The sequence below is a fragment of the Acomys minous genome (assembly GCF_964271855.1).
Source record: "Acomys minous genome assembly, chromosome: 10".
Classification (NCBI taxonomy): domain Eukaryota; kingdom Metazoa; phylum Chordata; class Mammalia; order Rodentia; family Muridae; genus Acomys; species Acomys minous.
The window spans coordinates 70,444,076-70,470,273 of record NC_140491.1 but is presented as its reverse complement, the minus strand read 5'-3'; the positions used below and the strand labels follow the sequence as shown (position 1 = coordinate 70,470,273).

At 51.7% G+C, this 26,198-nt stretch overlaps 1 protein-coding gene and 1 long non-coding RNA gene across 5 annotated transcripts in view; one reads left to right on the top strand and one right to left on the bottom strand.

Annotated features, from left to right (window-relative positions):
• Positions 1-25,551, bottom strand: part of SH2D3C (SH2 domain containing 3C) — a 38,511-nt gene extending 12,960 nt beyond the window's left edge. Inside the window, exons 1-3 of one of the 3 annotated variants that reach the window (XM_084798110.1) lie at positions 25,416-25,551; positions 21,231-21,708; positions 6,322-6,361 (exon numbers count right to left, since the gene is read on the bottom strand). In XM_084798110.1, coding sequence (XP_084654236.1) covers positions 6,322-6,361; positions 21,231-21,708; positions 25,416-25,452 — 555 coding nt within the window. In that variant the 5' untranslated portion in view covers positions 25,453-25,551. Of the gene's footprint in view, positions 1-1,208; positions 1,418-6,321; positions 6,362-16,415; positions 16,558-21,230; positions 21,709-25,415 lie in introns of those variants that run through there. The other 2 variants (XM_084798111.1, XM_084798112.1) reach the window with 2 other exon arrangements.
• Positions 1,538-13,237, top strand: LOC311606741. 2 transcript variants are annotated; one of them, XR_014782422.1, is made up of 3 exons: positions 1,538-2,443; positions 6,249-6,384; positions 9,634-13,237. It is a non-coding gene; the product is annotated as an uncharacterized lncRNA (long non-coding RNA). The 2 variants fall into 2 exon arrangements; XR_014782423.1 differs by having other exon boundaries at positions 9,379-13,237.
• Positions 25,552-26,198: the final 647 nt, after the last annotated feature.

The following is a 26,198-nucleotide window of genomic DNA, read 5'->3' as shown; positions in this document are numbered from 1 at the left end:
CTAACAGCACCACTGAAACCCCTGCCCCCCTTCCGCAGCAAAGTAGAGGCAGGCTGCGTACTAAAGCATGTGGCCCCAAGACAGGGCTCTAGGTGACCTTGGACCAGTCACTTCTCTTGGCTGGGTTTGAGTAGCTTCATCTGTAAAGGGTGCTAGAAATTGGCACCTCGTTTCCAGCCCTAATCAATGGTCAGAGTTGGGGGTGAAGGGGGCATTGGTCCTCCCACACACCTGGGGTGGGAAGCCCGAGGACCTCCTCCTCACCCTGGCCCTTGGGGTCCTTAGCTCCCAAGAGTGTGCGGGCAAGGAGGGCGGGGGGGGGGGGGAAGGGGGGGAGTAGGTGCGAATGCAGCATCCCTTTGCTCAGAGCACTGCGATTGGCCAGAGATGATCTCACCGCCTCCCGGCCTGCGCACGCCTGATTGGCCCGAGCGGGGATGCTGCGCTCCGCCGGTGGCGGGGCCGTCATTCAGGCGGGCTCCGAGCAAATGTGTGTGTGAGGTTGGGGGAGATCAGAGGTGAGGCGCCCCGCGTCTCCCAGGATGTCCCAGAGTCAAGAGTACGGAGAACCTCTGTCAGGGTCTCAGCTTCTTCCCACCCGGCGGCTTCCCACTACTTCCCTGACTCCCTTAGGTATCCCAACCCCTGGCACAGCCACCCCAGAGGATGCTCCGCAGAGAGGCGGGGTCGGGTCCTCCCCTCCACCCCCTTCCGTTTAACCCTCGCACCGCCGCCGCTGGCTCCCGTGCTGCTGGGCCAGCTGGGATGTGAGACCTGCACCCCCAGCACCCCAAGTCCACTCAGATGGTAGAAGGGTGGCGACACCGTGGTGTCCGCAGCATGCCCTGCAGCATCCTGCTCTTCGCTCAGCCTCTAGACCCCAGTCCTGTGTGCCTGGTACAATAGGGAGCCAGGTGGCCCGGGGTCAGCATCTGGGACTCCAGAGGAGACTGGAGGAAGCCCACTTCCCAGTCTGAGTCCCACCTCCAACTCGCTGCCACGTCTCCTGCAGTCCAGAGTCCGAGGAATGCCCCCCTGCACCCGCGCCCCACGGAGCGCCCCGGGTACCCTGAGGTGAGCTGGGGCGACCCCGCCCCCTCCCTTCGCCCGCGGTACAGGCTGCGCGACCCTGTGGGGATGTTCTTGGACTGCGGTCCCCACCTCAGCGGCAGGGCGCAGTGACCCGGGCACCCGCGCCGCCCCCTCACCTGCACCTGCACCAGGGAGCCGCGGTAGAAGCAGCAGGCGGCGGCGGAAAGTGCACTCCACAGGCTGCAGCGCTCGGTCATGGTGCGTCCGGGAGACCCGGGTCCCCCGAGCGTACCGGGGCTAGCGGCCGAAGGGGCAGGGGCGCGGGGACCGACCGGGCTGGGCACTGGCTGCGCGTGCCTCTCAGCGGCGCGATTACCTCATCGCCTGGTCGGGGGAGGAGCGGGGAGGCGGGGCAGGGAGACCCCACCCTCCAGCCAGCTGGGGAGGGAGGGGAACGAGGAGAGGGAGGGGAGGGGACCATTGTTCCTCCCTCCACCGCTACCCCATTCCCCTGTGCGGGTTCCCCAGGACCTGCCAAGAAGGATAGCATCCAGGGCAGAGGGGTGGAGTAGGGACCCCGGGCAGGCGATGAGAGAGAGGTTCCTGCTTTCCCCGACTCTCGCACCCCTCCAGACCCTGAGCCCGCAAGGACTTTGAATTCAATTCGATCTAAAGCTACAAAAATCCCCGTGTTTAACCCAATCCTTTGTGGCTTCGGGTTTCTCATCTCTAATTGAGAATAGCAGGGTTAGACTGGCTGTCTCTGGCAGTGCCACGCTCAGAAGGCTGTTAGGGCGCCAAGCGCAGGTCACCTAGCCCTCTGACTCCTGGGGTTTCCCAGCCTGGGGCCCTTCTCTTTAAACCCCGACTGGCTTGTATGGAGATGTCTGAAATACACGGTGGAGACCTGTGCTGAACTTTGTGAGTGTCGCCAAGCTCAATCAAAAACAGTTGACAGGGCCACATAATTACCAAGGAAAGACGCTCTGGTATTTCCTAACTGGGTTATCACAAACCTGGATTTGCGGCTTCTTAGGGCTCACATAGCTGAGCATGCCTAGCAAGAGTTAGGCACTGAGTCCAACGCCCCCACAGAAGGAATCAAACAATCAAAATCTGGATTGGAAGGTTGGGGATGTGATTTAGCTGGCAGAATGCTTGCTTGCCCAGCAAGTGCAGTCCCCGGCACTACAAAAATTGGATGTGGTGGCACACATCTGTAATCTCAGCAGGTGAAAGCAGGAATATTACAATTTCAAGATCATCTCTGGCTACATGATAACCTCAAGGCCAGCCTGAGATACAGGAGACCTATTTTAACAACAACAACAACAACAACAACAACAACAAACAATAATACATCTAGATCCAGTATCCAAACCCTTACCACAGGCTGTGTGACCTCAAGCAGGTGAGTCCACCTCTCTGGTCCCCAGATGGTTAGTTTCTGTAGACACCTGAAGCTCTGAACTCGGAGCTTGATACTTTATATCTTTACTATTTTGAAATCCTGAGAGTCCAAGATTCCTGTCATTGTCTGGGGATTTGGGGGCTCTGGACACACTTCAAAGATGAACACTCCAGGGAAGGAACTGAGTTCGGAAACAATGGATTCTGACCCTCATCAGCAGAGACTTTATTTATTTATTTATTTTTGTTTTGTTTTCCAGACAAGGTCTCTTTGTGTAGCCTTGCCTGTCCTGGACTTGAGTTGTAGACCAGGCTGGCCTCAAACTCACAGATATCTACCTGCCTCTGCAGAGACTTTAGAAACAAAGCTAAGATTGCTTTAAGGACCGTGAGTTCCCAGTCCAATAAGCAGGTGATATTCCACTTACAATTTTTTTTTTTTTTTTTTTTTTTGGTTTTTTGAGACAAGGTTTCTCTGTGTAGCCTTGGCTGTCCTAGACTCGCTTTGTAGACCAGGCTGGCCTCGAACTCACAGCGATCCGCCTGCCTCTGCCTCCCGAGTGCTGGGATTAAAGGCGTGCGCCACCACGCCCGGCTCCACTTACAATTTTTAAGAAATGGTTTACTTATTTATTATATATACAGTGTTCTGCCTGCAGGCCAGAAGAGGGCAGCAGATCTCATTATAGATGGTTGTGAGCGCCCCCCTCCCCCCCATGGTTGCAGGGAATTGAACTCTTCCATGACCTTTGGAAGAGCAGGTAGTAGTATACTTAACCTCTGAGCCATCTCTCCATCCCATAATTTTTCAAAGTCTTTTCCTCCTCTAATGAATGGAGCCCAGGGCCTCAAACAAGCTAGGAAAAGGCTAGACATGCTGTATCTGCAGGAAAAGGCAGTATCTGCAGCCCTGAAATCTATATTTCAACTCCATAAGGGGACAAGAGAGAGCCACGAGCCCTCAGAAGGCTCAGTTGCCTTGACAAAGTTAGTAGCAGATCTGTGAGATTCATGACAGCCCCATCCCTGGCTCAGCTCCCCCATATAACCTGTCCCTCGTGCTGCAGCAGCTCAGTGACTCAATGTCCCTGAGATCTGGGGCCAGGCCAGCCTGCCCCGGTCCAGACTCAAGCATTTCCTCATCGGCACAGGTGCAGTCTCGCTGAGCTCCTAAAATCTCCAGCTTCACATGAGCAAATGCTAAGTCTCAGGGAAGCAAGCCACCAAGTCACTGCCAGACTTGGGACAAAAATCTAGACCTGAGCAGGGCGTGGTGGCACATGCCTTTAATCTCAGCACTCGGGAGACAGAGACAAGCGGATTGCTGTGAGTTCGAGGCCAGCCTGGTCTACAAAGTGAGTCCAGGACAGCGAAGGCTACACAGAGAAACCCTGTCTCAAAAAAAAAAAAAATCTAGACCCAGAAGCCTTGGCTTTCATGCTCAGCACCACATAATGCAAGCATGGTGGTGATAAAGGTGAAAAGATAAAAAGTTCATGGTAGTGGGGTGGGGAGGTGCAGGGAGATGCACACAGGTGCATGCCTTTAATGCTAACACTCAGGAGGCAGGGGCCAGCCTGGTCTACAGAGCAAGTTTCAGGATAGGCAGGACTACACAGATAGATCCTGTCTCAGAAAACAAAACAAAATAAAGCAAAATACAAGACAACCCCCCCCAAAAAAAATCTCAAGGTAATCTTTGGCTACATTGTAAGATTGAGGCTACCCTGGGCTACATAAGACCCTGTCATAGGTGTGTGCGTGGCACACACACACATACACACATACACACACACACACACACACACACACACACAATGCACGTGCTATTTAAGATATAGCTTTTTTTTAATGTTATAGAGGAGTTTATTAAATGAGCATGGGGAGAGAAGGAAAGGGGGTATGGGTACCCTAGAGAGAGGGTACCCTAGAGAGTAGAGGGAGAGAGCAAGCGAGATATAGCTTTAATCCCGGCACTGGAGAGGTAGAGGCCAGTGTCTGAGACCAACTTGTTCTACATACTGAATTTCAGGCCAGCCAGGGCTACATTTAAATTCATCCATCAATCCTAGTTCTGATGGGTCATAAAATGTGCCCAAACTGTGTAATTCTTCTCTGGTTCCTGCCCCCACAAATCCCTCGTGACTGTGAGGGAGCCCTCAGTTTCTGATCTGCAAGTGGAAAACCCAATATGAGTTGGGTTTCTCTAGAGAACAACAAAAGCTTCGGGAGATGGCTCAGCCAGCCACCTCACCGCCAAGGCTGAGGGAATGAGTCTCCTCCCATATCCCACGTGGTGGAAGGAGAGCTGACTCCCACGGGTTGTCCTCTGACTCCAACATGCACCTTAAATGAATTAGTAAATGTTTTTTTAAAGTTTACAAAAGAAGTTGAGCGTGGTGCCACACCCTTTAAACCTAGCACTCGGGAGGCAGAGGCAGGAGGATGGCTGTGAGTTCGAGGCCAGCCTGGTCTACAAAGGGAGTCCAGGACAGCCAAGGCTACACAGAGAAACACTGTCTCGAAAACCAAAATAAATAGATAAATAAAAGTTTACAAAAGAGCAAAAGGTGCCTCTGTCAGCACTCAGCATGGTTTTGCAGGCAGTTGGCCTTTAAAATGTTATTTAGTCTTATTACTTTTGCTCTTGTTTTTCGAGGCAGGGTTTCTTTGGCTGTCCAACTCACTCTGTAGACCGGGCTGGCCTCAAACTCACAGAGATCCGCCTGCCTCTGCCTTCTGAGTGCTCAAATTAAAAGCAAGCGTGTGCCACCACACCTGCCTTGTTTTCTTTTTTAATATATACACATCCTGGTCATAGCCCCATCCCTCCTCCCAGTCCTACCCTCCATCCACTTACCCCCTCCCCCTCCCCCTATTCCTCAGAAAGGAGAATTTCCCCACTTCCCATCTGCGCCAGCTTATCAAGTCACATCAGGACTGAGCATGTAAAAACCCATGTTTTCTTGTTTAGACAGGATCTTACACTGTAGTCCAGGCTGGCCTGGAACTTGCAATCCTCCTGTCTCGACCTCCCAAGTTGTGGGATGACAATCATGTGCCGTCAAGCTCAGCAAGCAATGACAACAAACCGTATATGCTGTGGCTGGCTCACTCTGTGAAGTGTTTGGCATATGAGCATGAGGACGTGAGATCAATCTCTGGCAGCCATATTGAAAAAGAAAAAAAGAAAAAAAAAACTAGGTGTGACAGCACTGCTTTGAAACAGCAGCATTGGTGGTGAATATAGAAAGATCCCGGGAGCTCATGAGCCCCCCCCCCCAGGTCCTAGTGAGAGCCACTGTGAACAGGAACAATTACGAGGTCCTCTGACTTACACACACACACCACACACAAAGACACACATGCAAGCATGTACTCAGACATGCAAACTGTATCTTCAACAGTCCTGGTCCCTAGGACAAGTCCGGCTTTTTGTTCAAAGCTGGCCTCAAATCTTACTATGTAGCTGAAGATGATCTTGAATTTATCCTTCTGCCCCTTGAGTGCCGGGATTACAGGCATGCAGGAGCCCACTCGGTGTATGTGGTGTGGGGACTGACCCCCAAGGCCTTCTGTATATGAGGCAAGCCCTCTATCAACTGAGCCATATCCCCAGACCCCAAATGATGTCTGCCCCATGCCAGCACTGCCCTCAATAGATGCTCCGAGACAGGGTGGGATCTCATTGTGGTAACACCCTTGGGACCCCATCCAGTTGGTGGGGTTGGGGTCATCAGAGTGGCAGGGGGCATGGCAAATAGCTGTCCCCAGGGGCTGCCCACCCTCTGACCCTCTGCTCCTAGGAGGAAGTCTGGTTCATAGCAGGCACTGAGTGTTCTATCATACCGCGGCCAAGCCCCAGGCTGTCCCGCCTACCTTCACGTAGTCTCCAGCAGCCTCCAGCTCGGCAGTGGTCCTGAAAGAAAGGAACAGAGAGAGGTGAGTATCCTCAGCCCTTCTCAGCTCTCACAAGTGTCCACCTGCTTGCTAACCTGTGGCCTGGTTCTGACCTTGGGAGCCCAGAATGCTTCTCGCTGGGGCCGGTGGCCCTCTGGCTGTTCTACCCCTGCCAGCTGTGCAGCCCTGAGCAAGTTCCTTCACCTCTCTGATCCTGCATTTCCTCTCTGTAAATCAGCCACTGCTTAATGGAGTTGTCTAGAGCACTCAGGAGGAGTGTTCACCCCACTCAGGACACGTGCTTTCCTGTGTCTGCTTCCTCTCCTTGTCCTTCACCCAATCTCCACACCCAACTCTTTACTCTAGAGGGCCCAGGCTAAGGCTCAGCCCTTCTCCTCTGGCCCTTCACTGCTTGGTCTGCGTCTATATTGCAGCATACTAGATGCTGCTGGTTAGAGCCAGTACACATCTATTCTGTGCCTCCAGGGTGGAGGGATGAAGTTTACAGAGGCCAGAGGTGGCTGTTTTTCCAGGATGCTGAATAGCTGTCCTCTTTGTGAGTCATTTCCCCCAGCACAGCTTTCTGTGTGTGTGTATGTGTGTGTGTGTGTGTCTGTGTGTGTGTGTGTGTGTGTGTGTCTGTGTCTGTGTCTGTGTGTGTATATATGTGTGTCTGTCTGTGTATCTCTGTGTGTGTATCTGTGTTTGTGTCTCTGTGTCTGTCTGTCTGTGTGCTTTTGCATTTGTTTTGAGATAGGGTCTCATTGTAGCCCAGTCTGGACACAAAAGTGCTGGGTATGTGAGACTGGTTTTGAAATTCTAATCCTCCTGCCTCCACCTGAATGCCAGGATTATAGAGGCGCACAACCATACCCAGCCTGGCCATGGCCTAACAAACTGAAACCTTCAGCTAATGCAGCCGCATTCCTCACCCAATGTTCTGTCCCCTTCGGGCCCTTCCTTGTCGGAGGTATCTCCAATTTGCCACCCACAAGCTGCTGGTCCTTCACTGTCTTCCTGCTGGGCTGGATACCTTCCTGCTGGGCTCTCCCCTTTCTGCTGTGACTACCAAAGCCTCAGGTACACTTTCTACCCTGGGCCCACCAGCAGGCCTTGATCTATGCAACATGCCATCCCCTGCCCCGGAAGGAAACCCTCCCTTCAGAACAGATTACGGTAGTTCTCTCCCTGCAGCCAGCCATGATTTTTGTTTTGATTTTGTTTCATTTTGTTTTTCGAGACAGGGCTTCTCTGTTTTAGCACGGCCTGTCTTGGAACTCTGTAGACCAGGCTGGCCCCAAACTCACAACGGTCTGCTTGCCTCTGGTTCCCAAGGGCTGGGATTACAGGTGTGTGCTACCCTTCTGTGGCTTTCTTGCTGGTTCCCCTTGTCCATTTACCCATTCTGTCAGCTTCAGCTCTGAGGCCAGCCAGTGACTAAGCGGTCAGCCAGCGCAGGTGGCCTCGATCGCCAGCCGCTCCTCTTACCCACCAAGGCTCACTCTGCTGCTGTCTGGTCTGAATTCCTAGATACAAGCAATCCTCCTGCCTCAGTCTCTGGAGTAGCCAAGATTATAGGTACATGACTGAAACCCTGTCTGAAATGCTTTCCCTCTTTTCTGGTGCTGGGGACGTGAGCCCAGGCATTGCATGCTCTAGGCAAGCGCTCTGCAGCATCCACTAAAGAATCAAATCTACACTCCGCTCCACAGCAAACGTCTTACCTCCTTTGGAATTAAGGGGTGCTGTTACCATGATAGAAAACAGACATAACTGGGCTGTAGCTCCCTGACCTCTATGGCTCTGTGTGCTGGTGGTGCCTGGCTGCCTGCCTCACCAACACTCTGCCAGGCCTACCTCAACCGTTCTGTCCCTCGTTTGCCACAGCTGCATCGGCCTTGCCAGCTTGTTCCTGTCACATGGCTCTTGCATTTGCTTGGGAAGACTGCTTGGAACTCTCTTTCCCCAGATTTTCTTTTCTTTTCTTGTATTTATTTATTTACTTACTTACTTAGTTTCTTTTTATTTATTTATTACGTGTACAGTGCTCTGCCTGTATGTACACCTGCAGGCCAGAAGAGGGCACCAGATCCCATCATAGATGGTCATGAGTCACCATGTGGTTGCTGGGAATTGAACTCAGGACCTCTGGGAGAGCAGACGGTGCTCTTAACCACTGCACTATCTCTCCAGCCCTTTCCCCAGATTTTCACAAGGCTTTTTCCTCCCCCACTTTTTTTCGGGGCTCAGTTTAACGTCACCTCTTCAGAGAAGTCCTCCCTGGCCACACCACCTACAACAGCCCTTGGCCTTACTTCCTGCCTCCCACCTGCTTCTGTCCCCTGAGTCTCTCCCGTTCCTACCTGCAACGACCATTTCACATTTATTTCTCAACTGAAAATTAACAGAGATCCACATGAGAGTGCAGACTGGTCATTCACCAGCGAACCCTGGTCCCCAGCGTGGTGCCAGACACAATCTAGGAGAAAAGGACAGCAGCACACACGGCTTAATGGAGCACTTGCCGGCGGCAGCCATCATACTGTTTTCCTCTTACAGGCTGAACACTTGCTCCCAGACAGTGGCCTCAGGTTTCCCATCCGCAAAATGGGAAAAAAAATGTATGCTCAAACACAACAACCTAATTTTCAAAACAAAAGAAGAACTGAAAGGGGAAAAAAGAAAGGAAGGAAGGAAAAAGAAACACCTCCCCCCTCCCCCAGCTCCTGAGGCCAAGGGCTCCCCACAGCTACTCCTGGCTTTGATTTTCCGAAGCCTTTTATTACCAGCTTTCTCCCCTAGGAAGTCCTTCCTAGCTGTGCATGGTCCCAGCACTCAGGAGGCAGAGTCAGGTGGATTGCTGTGAGTTCAAGGCCAGCCTGGTCTACAAAGTGAGTCTAGGACAGCCAAGGCTACACAGAGAAGCCCTATCTCGAAATCGAAAACCCCCCAAAAAAAAGAAAGAAAGAAAAGACAAAGAAAAGACAAAAGAAGAGAAAAGAAAGTCCTTCCTGGCCTCTACCCTCTGTCCCTTAGGCTGCAGTCTGCAAAAGCTCAAGTGTCCAATGCCTCTTTGGCACTGCTCCTTGGCCAGGGACACTGCACGGGAGGTGGATGAGAGAGCTCCTCCCCGTCCGCTCTGTTCACTCTTCCCGGGTGAGGTGAGGTGTCCCATCCCAACGTTTCCGGCCATTCAGGCCCGGAAATCCTCTCACTGCTGGGAACAAATTGTCAGGGACACACTGGGATCAACCCTGTGCTTCCTCCTGTTTCCTGTCCACTTCCTCTTAGGTTTTGCGGCAGGAATACAGCCATGAGGATGGACGGGATGCTGTTCAGCATGCTCGGGTGCTCAGAGGGTAGGAGGTCATCCAAGACAGAGCTGCAGGCCAGCGAACTTCAGCCCCTTCACCTCTGTTGCCAGCTACAGCGCTCTGGCATCCCAGTACACAACACGGCTATGTCCACTGACAACCCACGGCTGTTACTGCCCTGAAGATTACCACGGGCCACCCTTCCCCAGTTTGTGGCCCTGAGACACACTTATCAACTCCTAATAGCCCTGTTGAAATAAAAGTGGGAGCCCAGCTTCCCTTTGTTCCACCTTCTGGCAGCAGGAGCCCAGTTCCATTAGCCTGGGAGTCAAGGGTCCTAACAGACTCCAGGATGGTGGGTTCCTTGCTGCAGTGCCCAGGAACACTCACAGCATAGGGGGCAGCTCCAGCCAAGGCCAGATGCTGAGAACCCCACCAGCACCAACTCCTCGGGAGCTTTGTTCTTTTCTTTCTTTCTTTCTTTTTCTTTTCTTTTCTCCCCCCCCCCCCCACGCCGAGACAGGGTTTCTTTGTGTAGCCTTGGCTGTCCTGGATTCACTTTGTACTCCACGCTGGCCTCGAACTCACAGAGATCCACCTGCCTCTGCCTCTGCTGGGATTAAAGGAGGGCGCCACCATGCCCAGCCTTCGGCTTTTTTCTGTTCTTTTTCTTTTTTTGAGACAAGGTTTTTTTTTCATAGCTCTGGCTGTCCTGGAATTCACTGCGTAGACCAAGCTGGCCTCGAACTCAGAGATCTGCCTGCTGAGTGCTGGGATTAAAGGCCTGAACTACCCTCGCCTGGCTGGCTTTGCTCTTTCTGTTCCCTGTGTACTTTTCCTTCTAGAGACATTGGCTCACAACAGTGTTGAGAAGCTATCAAAGCACTCAGTGTGGGGGATGTCGTGTGTGTGTGTGTGTGTGTGTGTGTGTGTGTGTGTGTGTGTGTGTGTGTGTGAATGCAGGCCCGTGCATGCCACTGTACTCATGTGGAGGTCAGAGGATCTTCCACCGGGTGGGGTGTCAGTCCTTGCCTGCCAGCTTGTCTGAGATGGGGTTGCAGGCTTCCCCGTGCATTCGTGTGCTACCTGGCCAGCAGGCTGCCGAGGATTCTACTGTGGCCATCTCTCACCTTCCCACTAGGGAGCACAGAGATCACAGATTCTCACACGTGTGAAGCTGCCTGTTTTGTGGGTCCTAGAGGTTTGAACTCAGGTCCTCACACCTATGAAAGAAGTGCGGTAACGCACGGAGCCATCGTCCCGGACACAGCACCTTGTGATGATAATGAGCACGCCACCACAGAGCACACACCTCCTCCCCTGGACACACTTCTCCTCCCTCCTCCTCCTCACACTTCCTTGCTTTCCAGCCTCTGTCAACTATTTCCAAAGAATTCCAGGGTCTGCAACCTCTGGGCCTTTGCACATGACATTCCCTCTGCCTGGGCCACCCTGTCTGCCTCACAGGCAGGGACCAGCCTTCGGCTCTCAGTTTGCTCAGACATCTTTTAGCATATACCTCCTCTTATTGCAATGATCGAATCCAGGAATCAAAGTCTTGGTTAAAACTCAGCTCCATGAATTAATTAATTAATTCTTACATTTTATACTTAAAAGACACTTCCCCTCTGATATTAGTGGTGAAATCAATTAACAGGCAACGGTGACGACTGAGCTAAATCAGGCCCTTTCAGCAGCAGCATTCATTATTTAAATAACCAACCCCTTTAATTGCCTGTATTAACTGATTTGTTCTGATAACTGACACCGTGCGTTGCATATATCAGTTTAATTAATTGCATTAATGAGTACTAATTAGTACCCATTATCCTTTTATTTCCCTAATGCGTGTTAGAACCAGAACTTCACCTTCAGGGACCTTGGGCCTGGACCAGAAGGAAGGGTGAACTTCCCCAAGGATCCTGGAGAAGGGGAGAGGGAGGCTGCCCCGCCTCCTCTACCAAGTGTGGCCTTACCCTCTGCAAAGGCCTGGCTGCCCTCCTTCTGTGCCTGAGTTTGTTCCTTTGGGCCTCAGGGTCTGGTCATATGGCCTGAGAGGAAACGACCCAGCTCTGCCACCTGCTTTCCTGCCTCTGAGGCTCGGCTTCCTCATCTTCAGAGGGTGGATCATGTCTGTCCTGGAAGACTATGATGCTCGTATGAGGATGAGGGCCAGGTTCCCTTGTCCACGTGGACTCTGGGGATAGAGCTTTCCTTGCACAGACCCTATCTTTGGTTTGTTGTTTTGTTTTGTTTTGTTTTCAGCTTCACCTAAGCAGAGAAAGCTGGGGTGGAAAGCAGGATCTCCTCTGAGACAGGAGATAGCCATGGGGACTGAGAGTCTCTGGGATTTATTCCCTGCCACACCCTATAGCAGCACAGGCTGCCACTGGGTTGGCTGCATCCCTGATTCCATCCTCCTGGCTGTGAGGAGCCACAGGGAAAGGCACTGGGAGGAGTCAAGGATGCTGAACCTGAGCTGCTGGCTGGGACTGGAAACCTACTGGCCAGAGCTGAGAGCCCGCAGGGAGGCCCTTGGAGAAGGAGGAGTGTGGAGCATCTGCCGGCTGTGCTGGGCTACATCGTAGGGCAGGGAGAGCCCAGCTGAAGTGGGGTGCCTGGGCCCGGGGACCAGAGCTCAGGATAGAGCTGAGGTGGGCCAGGTTGGTGTCTGTCATGTCCTTCATGTGGAGTGACATCCCTGCAAATGAGGAGCTAATCCTGAGTGGAAACAGAAGGAAGCTAAAAAAAAGATGGGAAGTAAATAGCCTTTCACCCAGACAGGCAGGAGACAAAGTTGGGAAGAGAAAAATGGGGTGAGAAGGGCTTGGGGAATCCTCAGGGATGCTGAAAAGCACCTAAGCAGGAAGTAGAAAGCTGTGATGCTGAGTGAGACCCATTCAACTCCCTGACACGGTCTCCCCTCCTACAGCATAAGCAACTGCCATATATTGGAGCTCAAGTCTAAGTCCAGGCCTCTACCTGCCATCTTGTCTGACCTTTGCCATGCAAGGGAAAACTAAGGCTCAGAGGGAGAAAGGGACTCACTGAGTCACACTCCTTCACTAGGTATCTGACTCAGTCCTGCTTGGCCCTCACCCAACACAGGTCCAGCAACCTGCAAAAAAAAAAACAAAACAAAACTGGGTCCCTCAAGGGCTGGAAGCGATGTGGTTTAAGTGGGAAGTCAGTGTGGGGAACAGCTCATCTTTCCTAAGAGAGTCACGTTCCCACAGCCCAAGGCATCTTGGGGTCTTGGGGACTGTGAGAAAGTCTTCACAGGAAATGAGAGCCAAGAACAGCTGGGCCCCTTCAGAAGACATGGACCAGCCACCCTGAGCCCAGGGAGGCTGCGCAGGCTAAGCCCACGGTGACTCCCCCCCTCCACGGGTAACGGGGTAATAGCTACCAGATGCCCGGGAGCTAACGTCACTCTGCAGGGCCGAGAGGGTCGTGGGACTCTGGGGAGACTTGGAAATTCTTGAACCAGAATCAACATTCCAAAAGGAAATGGGGAAGAGGGGGTTGGGGGTGGGGGTGTCCTGGCCTGCTTGCAGTGCCTGGCACTGTGGCTTGGACAATATAGATGTCCTACCTCTTATTTTAGGATGCCATTGACACCCCCACCCCCACCCCCAGACTCAGTGTCCTTCCACACAGCCTTCTTGGGAGTAAGGGCTGGGGTCTGGTTTTCTGGGAATGGCAAGATGCGCATTCTAAGGAGGCACTACGGAGCAGGACAGGGCTAAAGTCAGATCCCCTTGCAGATGGGCCCAACCCACTGGCTACATGAGGCTGAGGACAGCAGCCCAATGCATGACTGCCAACTTGGTTTACGGATGACAACCTAATGTCACAATGTCAAAAGGCTGGGCACGGGCAAGACGTGCTCAGTGGGTGGAGCACTTGCCCAGCACACAAGAAGCTCTGGGTTCCATCTACAGCACCCCATAAGATCAGGTGTGCTGGTGTGCACCCAAAACTCCATCGCTTGAGAAGTAGAGGATGCTCACGGTCACCCTCAGTTCTGGGGTGGACACAAGGCCAGCCTGGGCTGTCTGAACCCTTGACTCAAGAAAATAAAAATATATGTTAGCCATATCTGCTAGGAAAAAGATTCTCCTACAACAAGACTGTGTGGGAGCCTGGACCCATCTGCTCTCTGCTTCCTTTTTCCATCCTTTACTCCAGGCACTCTGATCTCTGCTGGTGACCAAGTAACAAAGATGCTCCCCACCTCAGGACACCGCACATGCCATTCTCACGCTTTGGCACGCTTTCCCCAGACAGCATGTGAGTTTGGCCCTTCTTTCTTTGTTCAATTATTTTCCCTCCCATTTTGTTTGTTTTTGGGGAGGTTTGTTGTTGTTGGTTGGTTGGTTGGTTGGATTTTTGGTTTTTTGAGACAGGGTTTCTCTGGATTAGCCCTGGCTGTCCTGGAACTAACTCTGTAGACCAGGCTGGCCTCGAACTCACAGAGATCCGCCTGCCTTCTGCCTCTGGAGTGCTGGGATTAAAGGCATGCACCACCACTGCCTGCTTCTTTCCAACCTTTCTAAACTGATATCACGAGCCCTTCCCCCAAGACCAGTTTCCTTACTTGACTATAAATTTGCTTGGTTTTCTCTAGTTGCTCCTATAACGCATCTGTCTGGCTCTGAGATGAGGCCTCCATTAGGCAAAACCCTGTGTGCTCACTGCTCTCTGCCCAGAGCCTGGGACAAGCTAAAAGCCTGGGTCTAACTTCAGGAAATGCTGAAAAATGATGGGCTGGTGAGATGGCCCAGTGGGTAAAGAACTTGTGCTTACTATGCAAGCCTGACTGATCAGGGCTCAGTCCCTGCATCCCATACATAGAAGAGAACAACAAAGTTGTCCTCTGGCCTCCGCATATACGTGCATTCTGACAGGACCTACGCCAATGTGATAGTAAATACAGTTTTTAAAATATACAAAAAAAAAATAATAATGTGAATGAAGTGCTAACTCAGCTTAGATGCTGTGACCCTAAGAATGCTCTTCTATGAAATAAGCCCAATACTGGGGCACTGTGGAAAGCCATTTGAAACAGTGGAAGAAAACGTTTTAAGATTTTCTTTGAGGGAGGGGAGTGTGGCCTGGTGCTTAAGGTTTGAGCTTAGAGTTAGGCCATCCCGAGAGTAAACTTAGGTTCTCACAAATGTATAACCCCAGGAGAGTCCTCCCCTTTGGGCCTTGGTCTGTCTAACCACTTCCAGAGCTTGTTGGCGGCTTGGTAGTTGGTAAGCAACAGAACCCTGGCTTGACATTTCTGTGTGGGTAGGTGAGGCATGTGGGGTTCCCCTTCCTCCCCAGGCCTGGCTTCCTCCCCTGTCACACTGGTTTGGGGGCCAGGGAGTTGTCTGGGCCCGGCTGTATCATTCCCCCTCCCCCCAGCAGAGGGCCCTGTTTCTTGGGTGGAGGACACAGGCTAGGCTGTTGCGCTCACTCCCTTTGGCCAACTGAAGGGCCCCTCCTGCCTCCTTCTGCCTCAACCTACATGATCTCAGCAGAGACAGGGCACCAGGAAATCCCGGCAGCCTCACCTCTTCCTTCCTCCAGCTCCAGGTGCACCCTGCCTTCCCAGCGTTGGGGGAGGGGCACTATCTCCCCAGCCTGGGCTACTGTGACATCCACTTGAATGGTCCCTTGGGCAGCGGGGGGTGGGGGGGGTGGGGGGGTGGGGGGGTGGGCATCCTGTTCACTGGCACTCTTGGCTAGCCTTCTGCCCAGCTGGAGGGTCCCTCAGAGAGCATCTCCGATCCATGCTGGCTCCTGGAGAACCAGAGGCCCAGCTCGGACCAGAGGTAGCCTGGGAGCCCCACTGCAGTCCTGACTCCAAGGAACTCGGTGTGACAAATAATCAATAGGCCCTGGAGGTTGGGGCTAGGGAGGGGACACTGGGTCCTGGGGCACCGGAACAGGCCTTGATCTTGCCTGCTAAACCCACCCTAGAACTCCTGAACACTTCAGGAGTGGGAGGCTGAGCAACTCAGATATTTCTCTTGGTGGGGTGCAGGCAAAGCCTGGTGTTAGAGGCATGGCTGGAACAAGCCTTGCCTGAGTCCTAAACCCTATATTCTTGAAGCTTCTCAAGACCTTTCCTCAGAAGCCCTGGCCCTACCTGAGGGGGAAATGTTCCTAGGACTTGACAGCATGAGCCTAGGAGGTAAGGGTCAAACTCTTAATCTGACTTCCACTAGGCGGGTCAAACAGGAGAGCAAACTTTTCTATCTTTACTTAGAAAATGGGTTCTCTCTCCAGCAGCTGCCAGAAGTTGAGCAGAGAGGTGCTGGGCGTGTGCTGAGACAAGGCAGGGAGCAGTCACAGCTGAAGAAAAAATTCCAGCTGCTGCCAGGTGTGGTGGCACAGGTCTGTAACCCCTGCCCTTGCCAGGTGAATGCAGGACGATCAAGAGTTTGAGCACAGGGCCGGGCGTGGTGGCGATGGCTTTAATCCCAGAGGCAGGCGGATCGCTCGGAGTTCGAGAACAGCCTAGCTTACCCAGTGAGTTCCAGGACAGCCAGGGCTACAAAGAGAGACCCTGTCATACACACGCACACACATACACTCAAGTTGAGCACATCCTGTGTTACAGGAGACCCTGCGTCAAAAAAGAAAAACAAAGTCCCAGATGTAAACCCATAGCAGGGTGTGTCAGCTGCTCCGGAGACAAGCATCTCCCCACTGGACTACTCCTGCTATCCGTTGGCCCTCCTTACAATCAGTTCGGTCACTCACCTTCGGGGCCCCAGCGCCGAGCACCTTCGGCCCACTGTAGTCATGGCTCCCGGTGGTCACTGCCTGAAGCCCGGGAAACCGACTCAGTCTGACACTCCTGCTAAGTCTCAGGACCGGAGCTGCAGAGCTCAGAGTAAGACCTTAGGGGCAGGGCCAGACCTGAAGGCCACACCCTAGACACGCCCTCAGGCGGCTAAGATCCAAGGAAAAACATACCCTCCTCAAACTTGCTCCTCTCTCGCTCCTCCTCCCATCCCTGTCAGTCACCGTCCCGGCAGAAGGACACGCCCCCCAGACGAACACACCCCTCTGCCTTGCCCTGCCCAGCTCGGCGAACCAATCAGTCTCTGAGTGGGAGGAGCCAAGCTACGGGTGACACCTCAGACCTGGGAAACCTCACAGCCTCAGGGATCTGGCCCTCTTCACCAGTAAGATCCTTAACTACAGAATGAAGCCAAAATTTGGAGAGGGTAGCTGGAGAAGGCAGCCTGAGCCAGCGAGAGGTGGTGGGAAAAGCTTTAATTTTATTAATAATGAAAACAGTATTTCCAAATTAGGCGGTGGCTCATGCCTTTTTCCCCAGCTCTAGGGAGGTAGAGGCAGGTGGATCTCTGAGTTGGAGGCCAGTCTGGTCTAGAGAGTGGGTTCCAGAACAGTCAGGGTTGCACAGAGAAACCCTGTCTCAAAAGATAATTTTTTAAAATTAAAAAGAAAAAGCCTGGCACAGAGATGTACACTTGCAATCCCAGCACTTGGGAGGCAGAGGTAGTTGGATCTCTGTGAGTTCAAGGCCAGCCTGGTCTACAGAGTGAGTGCCAGGACAGCCAGTGCCACAAAGTGAAACTCTGTCTCGAAAAACCAAAATTAGTTAATTAAAGAAATAAATCTTTAAAAAATTGTCAGGTGTGGTGGTGCACACTTTTAATCTCAGCACTCAGAAGGCAGAGGTAGGTAGGTGGACTCTGTGAGTTCAAGGCCAGCCTGGTCTACAGAGCAAGTTCCAGGACAGCCAGGGCTACAAAGTGAGACCTTGTCTAAACAAACAAAGAAACAAACTTCTGTTGCCCCAAACTGGGGTCTGGACTTGATGACAGGGTCTGAACCTGGCTACATCACAGCACACAGACTCCGAGTTTGGTAGTCGGGGGTGGGGGGAGCAGGGGAAAGCTGCTGAGAAAGGCCTCACACTGGCTGCACATCACTTTTGTTTACCACATCTACTTGTTTGGTTTGAGTAAAGACTCAGAAGTTCGCAAAGCTGGAGTCTCCTCTGGCTAGAGCTGAGGGGGATGAAGTCCACAACCCTGGAGTTTAGAAGGTGACTACCAGTGTGTGAATGCGGTGCTCAGATCTGACCTCCACGTGAGGGCAGCTTTGCCTGACTCTCGGTTTCCTTATCAAAACACAGGCAAAAAAAAAAACCGACCAAACAAACAAACAAACAAAAAACTGTGTAAGACTGTGTAGCCCAGGCTGACTTTGAACTGCTGATCTTTGTGAGTGCAATTCTTGAGCGCTGAGAATAAGGGCATCTGCCACAACTCTCAACAATAGCTTTTTGTTTGTTTGTTTTGTTTTGTTTGTTGGTTGGTTGGTTGGTTTTTTGAGACAGGGTTTCCCTGTGTAGCCTTGACTGTCCTGAACTCACTTTGTAGACCAGGCTGGCCTCGAACTCACAGTGATCCGACTACCTCTGCCTCCCAAGTGCTGGGATTAAAGGCATGTGCCACCACCTAGCAATAATAGCTTTTGTTTTGTTTTGTTTTGTTTTTTGTTTTATTTTTTGAGACAGGGTCTCTCTGTGTTAGCCTTGGTAGTCCTGGACTAGCTTTGTAGACCAGGCTGGCCTCAAATTCACAGCCATCCACCTGCCTCTGACTCTCAAATGCTGGGATTAAAGGTGTGAGCCACCACGCCAGGCAATAATAGCATTTTTCAAAGACTTATTTATTTTATGTATAAGTGCTCTATCTGCATGCAATGGTTGTGAGCCACCATGTGGTCGCTGGGGATTGAACGCAGAACCTCTGGAAGAGCAGACAGTGCTCTTAACTGCCGAGTCATCTTTCCAGCCCCAACAATAGCATTTTTAAAAAGACTGATTGATTTATTATTATGTACACAGTGCTCTGCCTGCATGTACACCTGCAGGATAGAAGAGGGCATCAGATGGCATTATAGGTCGTTGTGAGCCACCATATGGCTTCTGGGAATTGAACTCAGGACCTCTGGAAGCCCCTAAGCTCTGAGCCACTTCTCTAGCCCAACAACAGCGTTTTAAAAAGCATTCAATGAGTGCTGGAGGCTGGAGCAGGAGGATCTCTGTGAGTTCAGGGTCAGCCTGGTCTACAAAGCAAGTCTAGGACATCCAAGGCTACAAAGAGAGACCCTGTCTCAAAAGACCAAAAACCAAAACAAAACAAAAGGAAGAAGAAGGAAGAGGAGGAAGAGGAGAAGGAGGAAAGCAAAAATAAATAAATAAATAAATAAATAAAAGAACAAAAAGAAAACAAAAAACAATAAAGTGCTCAATGAGTTATTGTCAATTTTACCACTATTTTTAGGATGTGTGTGTGTGTGTGTATGTGTGTGTGTGTGTGTGTATGTGTGTGTGTGTGTATGTGTGTGTGTGTGTGTATGTGTGTGTGTGTGTGTGTATGTGTGTGTGTGTGTGTATGTGTGTGTGTGTGTGTGTATGTGTGTGTGTGTGTGTATGTGTGTGTATGTGTGCGTGTGTGTGTGTATGTGTGTGTGTGTGTGTGTGTGTGTGTGTGTGTGTGTGTGTAGGACAGGTGCACATGCCACCACGTGCCAATTCTCTCAATTCACCATTGGGAATCAAACTTTGTATTTGTTTGTTTGTTTTTGTTTTTGTTTTTGTTTTTCAAAGACAGGGTTTCTCTGTGTAGTCTTGGCTGTCCTGGACTCACTTTGTAGACCAGGCTTGTCTTGAACTCACAGTGATCCACCTGCCTCTGCCTCTCGAGCATTGGGATTCAAAGTGTGCATCACCACCTCCCAGTGGGAACTGAATTTTTGATTGAGTACTGGGGACCAAACTTAGGTTGCCACTTGGCAGCATGCATCTCTACCCACCGAGCCATCCTTCGGGCCCACTACTTACTTATGCCTTCACGTGAACTCAACATACAGGGCGCAATAAACAAATCCATTGACAAGTGGCTTTCTAGACCAGGCATCGGCCAGGCTGGCCCCCAGAGCTGAAGGCGCTGAGCTGATGGCTGGAGTGAGTGCTGCACTTTGATGGGTACCTGGCTAGGGAAGATGACATCTCTGCCCTGAGCCTGTTTCCTTATCTGCTGCAGACACAGTAGCTCTCCAGCTGGCTTTTGAGAATTCGTTCCGCAGTGCCTAGCAGGTTGGCAGCTCTTGGGTGTTCCATCCCCTGCACTGTTCATTGCTCCCTCCCTTCCTTCCATGTGTTCCAGGCTGGCCTGGAAGAGCTGCATATAAAGCCAAGAATCACCCTGAACTTCTGGTCCTCTGGCTTTCAGCTCCCATATGCCACCGCACCAGCTTACATGGTAGCAGGGACTGTGCTGAATAAATAGTTTTATTATGTCAATTTGACACAAGCTGAAATCAGCTGAGAGGAGAGAACCTCGATTAAGAAAATGCTTCCATGCAATCAGGCTGTAGGCCAGGCCATTTTAGTCCCAGCACTAGAGAGGCAGATGCAGGCCTGTGAGTTTGAGGTCAGCCTGGTCTACAGAGTGAGTTCTCAGACAGCAGCGAAACCTTGTCTTCCAAAAACAAAAATGGGGCTGAAAGCAAGCCCGTAGAGCCTTTTCTTTTTTTAAAAAAATTATTTATTATTTATTGTATATGAGCACTTCATCTGCAGAAGAGGGCATCAGATCATATTATAGATGGTTGTGAGCCACCATGTGGTTGTGGGAACTGAACTCAGGACCTCTGGAAGGGCAGGTGGTGCTCTAAACCACTGAGCCATCTCTCCAGCCCGAACCTTTTCTTAATTAGTGATTGATGGGGGAGGGTACATTCCAATGTGGGTGATGCCCCACTCTGGGCTGGTGTCACGGGTTCTATGAGAAGGCTGAGCAAGGCATAAGGAGCAAGCCAGACGGCAGCACTCCTCCATGGCCTCTGCATCAGCTCCTGCCTCTAAGTTCCTGCCCTGCCTGAGTTCTTGTCCTGACTCCCTTCAGTGATGAACAGCTATGTGGAAGTGTACGCCAAGCAAACCCTTTCCTCCCAAGTTGCTTTTTGGTCATGGCGTTTCATAGCAGCAATAGAAACCCAACCTAAGATTGGGGGTTAACCTCAGGGCACTAGACAAGCACTCTACCAACTGACCTATATACCTAGCTCACTCATGTGCTTTATTTCCTTTTTATTTTATTTCCTGTTTTTGTTTTTGTTTTTTTTTTTTTTTTTTTTTTTTTTTTTTTTTTTTTTTTTTGGTTTTTCGAGACAGGGTTTCTCTGTGTAGTCTTGGCTGTCCTAGACTCGCTTTGTAGTCCAGGCTGGCCTCGAACTCACAGCGATCCGCCTGCCTCTGCCTCCCGAGTGCTGGGATTAAAGGCGTGCGCCACCACGCCCGGCCCTGTTTTTGTTTTGAGACAGGGTCTCATTCTGCAGTTCAGGCTGACCTCAAACTCATAGCAATCCCCCAGCCTCAGCTGCCTCCATGCTGGGATTGCAGGGTGTACCACTCTCTAGGCCCTGGCCTCGTATTTTCAGCCCAGATGTTTGCGCTGGAACTGAACCAGCTAGCGATAGTAAGAAGACATCTGTGCACGTCCTGCCTTCCCTGCCCCGGTTGGCACCTACCTTTCTGGACGCACATCCCCAGGGATTTGCTCTTCCTTTTTGTCTACTGTAGAATCCTCAGGCTTCCTCACAGGGTCGACTTCTACTGCAGGAGGTGTGGGTCCCACTCCTGGGGTGTCCTTCAGTAGAGCCTCAGTTTCCTCCTCTGCCTCCTTGGCTGCCTCTAAGCCTGGTGGGTCTGGCAGCCCTCCAGGAACCGGCTGCGACTCAAGGCTGACCTCCTGGGCCTTCCGGCTAGCCTGCTGTTTCCAAGCCTTCTTGATGTTAGAGCGAGGCATGGTGCCCATGTGGCTGTACATGTCACTGGAGCGAGCATAAGCGGGAGGACTCTTTGGGACTGTCACCATGTCATCCTGGGTGGTTTCAAAAGTGTCAGGCTCCACATGAGACTGGGCACTAATAGGGGCTGACGACCGTCTCAGAGAAAAGGACCGAGGGAGATTGGAAAGGCTCCCAAGGCCCTTGAACTTGAAGAACTCTGGCAAGAGAGGAGAGGAAAAGGATTAATGGCAACGTCAGTGGGAACAGAGTGACTAAATCACTCAGGTCTACACGGTAAGGGTATAAAGCTCAGGCCAATCCTCAATTACTCGCATGGATGTGGGAGCAGGGTGCACGCATCCTGGATGTGGTACCCTCAGACGCCAGAAGAGGGAGTTCCCAGGTGGTTGTGAGCAGCTCACAGTGGGCGCTGGAAATCAAACTCATCTTCTGTAAGAGCAGCAAGGCCTCCCCCTGTTGCACCCCTACTTCCCCCAGTTCATCCCTACACTCCCAGGAGTGGGATAACGTGCGACTTTGCAGCCACAGCCCTGAATCCAGACCTTTCTTCCACATTCTAGCTGTGTGGCCTCAGGGCACATCATCATCTGAGCTCTTTCACCCACGTCAGTAAACCGAGCATTATATATAGCACCTCCCCCTACAAGCAGCAAAAGGCCTGGAGAAAAGCATGTAAGTTAAAGGGCTAGGGAGATGACCCTGAAAAATGCCAGACACACACAAGCCAGGCTGTAGCGCACGCCTTTAATCCCAGCACTCGGGAGGCGGCAGAGGCAGGAGAAACGCTATGAGCTCCAAGGCTAGTTTGGTCTACATGGTGAGTGCCCGGAGAGCCAGGATTACACAGAGAGGCCCTGAGTCAAAAAATAGAAAAACCACGCACGCCTTTAATCCCAGCACTCGGGAGGCAGAGGCAGGCGGATCGCTGTGAGTTCAAGGCCAGCTTGGTCTACAAAGTGAGTCCAGGACAGCCAAGGCTACACAGAGAAACCCTGTCTCAAAAAACAAAAAAAACAAAAAAAACAACCAAAAACAAAACAAACAACAAGAAGAAGACAGAGGAGTTGGAGAAGTGATTCAGAAGGTGAGAGGGGCCTTCCTGCTGCGTGAGAGGACTGGAGTGAAGCTCTCAGCATCCCTGTCAGGTGAGATCCCTCAGCTCCAAGGAGCCCAGTGCCCCTTTCTGGCCTCTGTGACCGTACCCCTCCCCCTCCCCCTCCCCCACACCAACACACACACACACACACACACACACACACACACACACACACACACCACAAAGTAAATCTTTAAAAATATATATAACACTGAGGCTGGAGAGATGGCTCAGCGGTTAAGAGGACCGGGATTCATTGCCCAGGACCCACATGTTTTGTCCGACAACCCCCTGTACCTCCACGTCCAGGGGATCCAATGCCCTCTTCTGGCATCTGACATCCATGGGGACTATACACACGTGGTGTACAGACAGATAGGAAGACAAATAAGGATATTGTTTTTTGGTTTTAGTTTTTCAAGACAGGGTTTCTCTGTGAAGCCTTGGCTGTCCTGGAACTTGCTCTGTAGACCAGGCTGGCCTCAGACTCACAGTGATCTGCCTGCCTCTGCCTCCCAAGTGCTGAGATTAAAGGTGTGTGCCACCATTAGCCCTAGTAATATAATTTTTAAAAAAATACAAATTTTACCTGGTCTACAAAGTGAGTCCAGGGCAGCCCAGGCTACACAGAGAGACCCTGTCTCAGAAAAACCAAACCAAACCAAACAAAAACAAAAACAAAAACAAATTTTAGAGAAATCTGTTTTAAAATTAAGACGGCAAAGCATCAAAGAAGACACCTGATGTTGTACCTGAACATACCCACTCACAGATACATGGACATGGACACACATGAAAATGTTGTAAATAACATGTTTTTGCTTTGTGTGCTGTGTGGAATACAAAATATCCTCAAAAAGAGATATCAAAAATTAAGATGACAATGATAACTAAAAATGCCTCTTACTTCTTGGACAGTGTGAATTTTTAACATATGCCTAACATCCCGATTTCCAGATAAGGAAACTGACATTCAGAGTGAAATGAATGGTCTGAGGTCCCACAGCTTGCCCCAAAGCCTCGACCTGTGTGTGCGTGTGTGTGTGTGTGTGTGTGTGTGTGTGTGTGTGTGGTGTGAGTATGTACGGAATGTGTGTGTGTGGTGTCTGTGATGTATGTGTTTGTGTATGTTGTATATGTGTGAGTGTGTGTGTGCATGTGTGTGTGTGTATGGTGTGTGTGTGTGCATGTGTGTGTATGGTATGTGTGTGTGCATGTGTATGTGTGTGTATGTGTGTATGGTGTGTGTGTGCGTGTGTGTGTGTGTGTGTGTGTGTGTGTGTGTGTGTGTGTGTGTGTAAGGAGTAGCATGCAAAGCAACCTGTGACATCTAGGTTGAAAGGAGATGACCAAGGCTGCCAGCCTGAGGATTGCGGGCTCCATCCTGTCTATGTGTGTTTCTCTCCTCCCTGTAGGCTGAACCCATGTTACAAACTCCACAGGCAGGGCTCCTGAGATACCATCTTCCAGCAGGGATGGAAGTACATTCTGTTTGATCGCTCCTGCGCTCTGCCCCCAGGCTGTGGGACTGTCCCTTCTCTGACTTCCGTAGGGCCTCCAGATGACTTGAGCAATGGCAAAAAAAACACTGGCATTTCCACTTCCCCAGCCTCCTCTGCATCCTCAGGTGCTCACACCCCTAACGGAACATAAACTGCATGCTCACATTTGACAAGGACAGATTCCAGGGCCCAGAGAGTGGAAGGGGTGGGCCTCAGTCCACAGTGAGACCTCTCAGAGCCTGCGTGGAAGCACAGGGCTCTGGACTTCAGGCTTCTTTCCTGCCCGGCGCCCCTGGTCCCAGCCCCGGCAGTGCTGGCTCCCGCCCTCCTTCTAGCAGGTTCCCCTAGGACAGAGATTTCACTAGTCTCCAGCAGAAAGGCCACCGATCACCTCCTTCCTCAGTACTAAGGGTTTTGTTTATTTGCTTTGTGTGTTTGTATGAGACAGTGTCTCACTAAGTAACCTGGTTTCGTCTGCCCTCTGAGTGCTAGGATTACAGATGTGTGTATCTTCATCTTTGAGACACAGTCCCGTCCCTGTGTGTGTGCGCGCACGCGTGCACAGTGCTGGAAGGTCAGAGGAGTCAGAGGACAGAAGTTTGGGGTCCCAAATGGATGGACCTAGAGAAAGAAATAGCAGCAGATGGGTGTAGCTCACCCAGGAACTTGGTGCTGGTAGCTTCCAGCCTCACTACCGGTGGGAACATAACATAGCATCCGTAGCCAGGCCGTGGTGGCGCACGCCTTTAATCCCAGCACTTGGGAGGCAAAAGCAGGAGGATCGCTGTGACTTCAAGGCCAGGCTGGTCTACAAAGCAAGTCCAGGATAGTCAAAGCTACACAGAAAAACCCTGTCTCGAAAAACCAAACCAAACAAAGAAAAAAAAACCCAACCAAACCAACAAACAAAAACCATAGTAGCATCCATGTCCTCAGATCCAGTCACTCCCTAAAGATCCCCCTAGACTTCCAGTTAAGCTAGGTTCTGTCACATGGAGCATGTGGGGGATCTCTCCCTGCACAGCCTCAAGGACAGAGAGGAGGCAGGATGGTACGGAAGCTGGAAAGGCGAGGCGCTGGCTGTAGCGAGAGGGAAGCAGAAGTGAAGGGAGAGGGAGGGGAAGATAGAAATGGAAGGACAGACACAGAGACAGAGATGGAGAGACACCTCAGGCCACAGCAGGAGCAGACAGTAGCACTCTGGAGAGAGGCAGAGGCGGACAGAAAGAGAGAGACAGTGGTAAGAAGCAGATGCCGAGAGGCCAAGCTGAAGAGATGGAGGGTCGGTGGACAGTCTGTACTCACTGAACTTTTTGCTGGTTTTCTTGGGCATCTCTGTCATCTTGGCGGGCTGGGCAAAGCCCCTGGCTTGCTGACATGTGGCTGTTCCAGGCTCCAGGCGTCAAGGTTGATGGGCCTCCCCCGCACCCCTCCCCCTTTCTCTTGCCCTCGCACTCGCTTCCTCTGTGTATTTTTAAACTAGAGAAACTCCCACAGCCCCACCCTCCCACCCTCTCCACAGGGGGCGGGGGCTGGGGCCTCCCCAGTCCAGCCCCTGAGGGCCTCCTCAGCCAGCGGCAGGGGCAGGGGGCACACCACAAACCCATGGGACCTGGAAGGCCTAAGGAACAAACCACAGGCTCTGGGAACAGAGCCCACTAGGCTGGGGGCCACTGGGGACCTGCCAACAGCTGTCAGGGGGCCTGGCCCACAGGATGAAAAGTCCAGGAGACAGGCCCATGGCTAGGGCAGTTCATTCTAAGCCTTGGTACCCAGGAGATAAAGTGGAGGTGAATGTCTACTTTGTCGCTGTGTGTGTGATCACGGATGAGAAGATTCACCTGCCGCTTTCCTTTTGGTGAGCAGGATGTGCTAGCATCGCGGTGGCCAGCACATCTGGACAGAGGCAGGCATAAAGTCAGTACCTGCTCAGGCATGATGGCCCCTGTCCACATCAGCAGAGGCAGGTGAGAACAGGTCTTTCACATCCTTTGGGCAGAGATGGGGAAACTGAGGCACAGAGATGTAAAGGCACCTCCCCAGATCACAGAGAGAGCTGGTGGCACACACACTGGGTTACAATTTGTC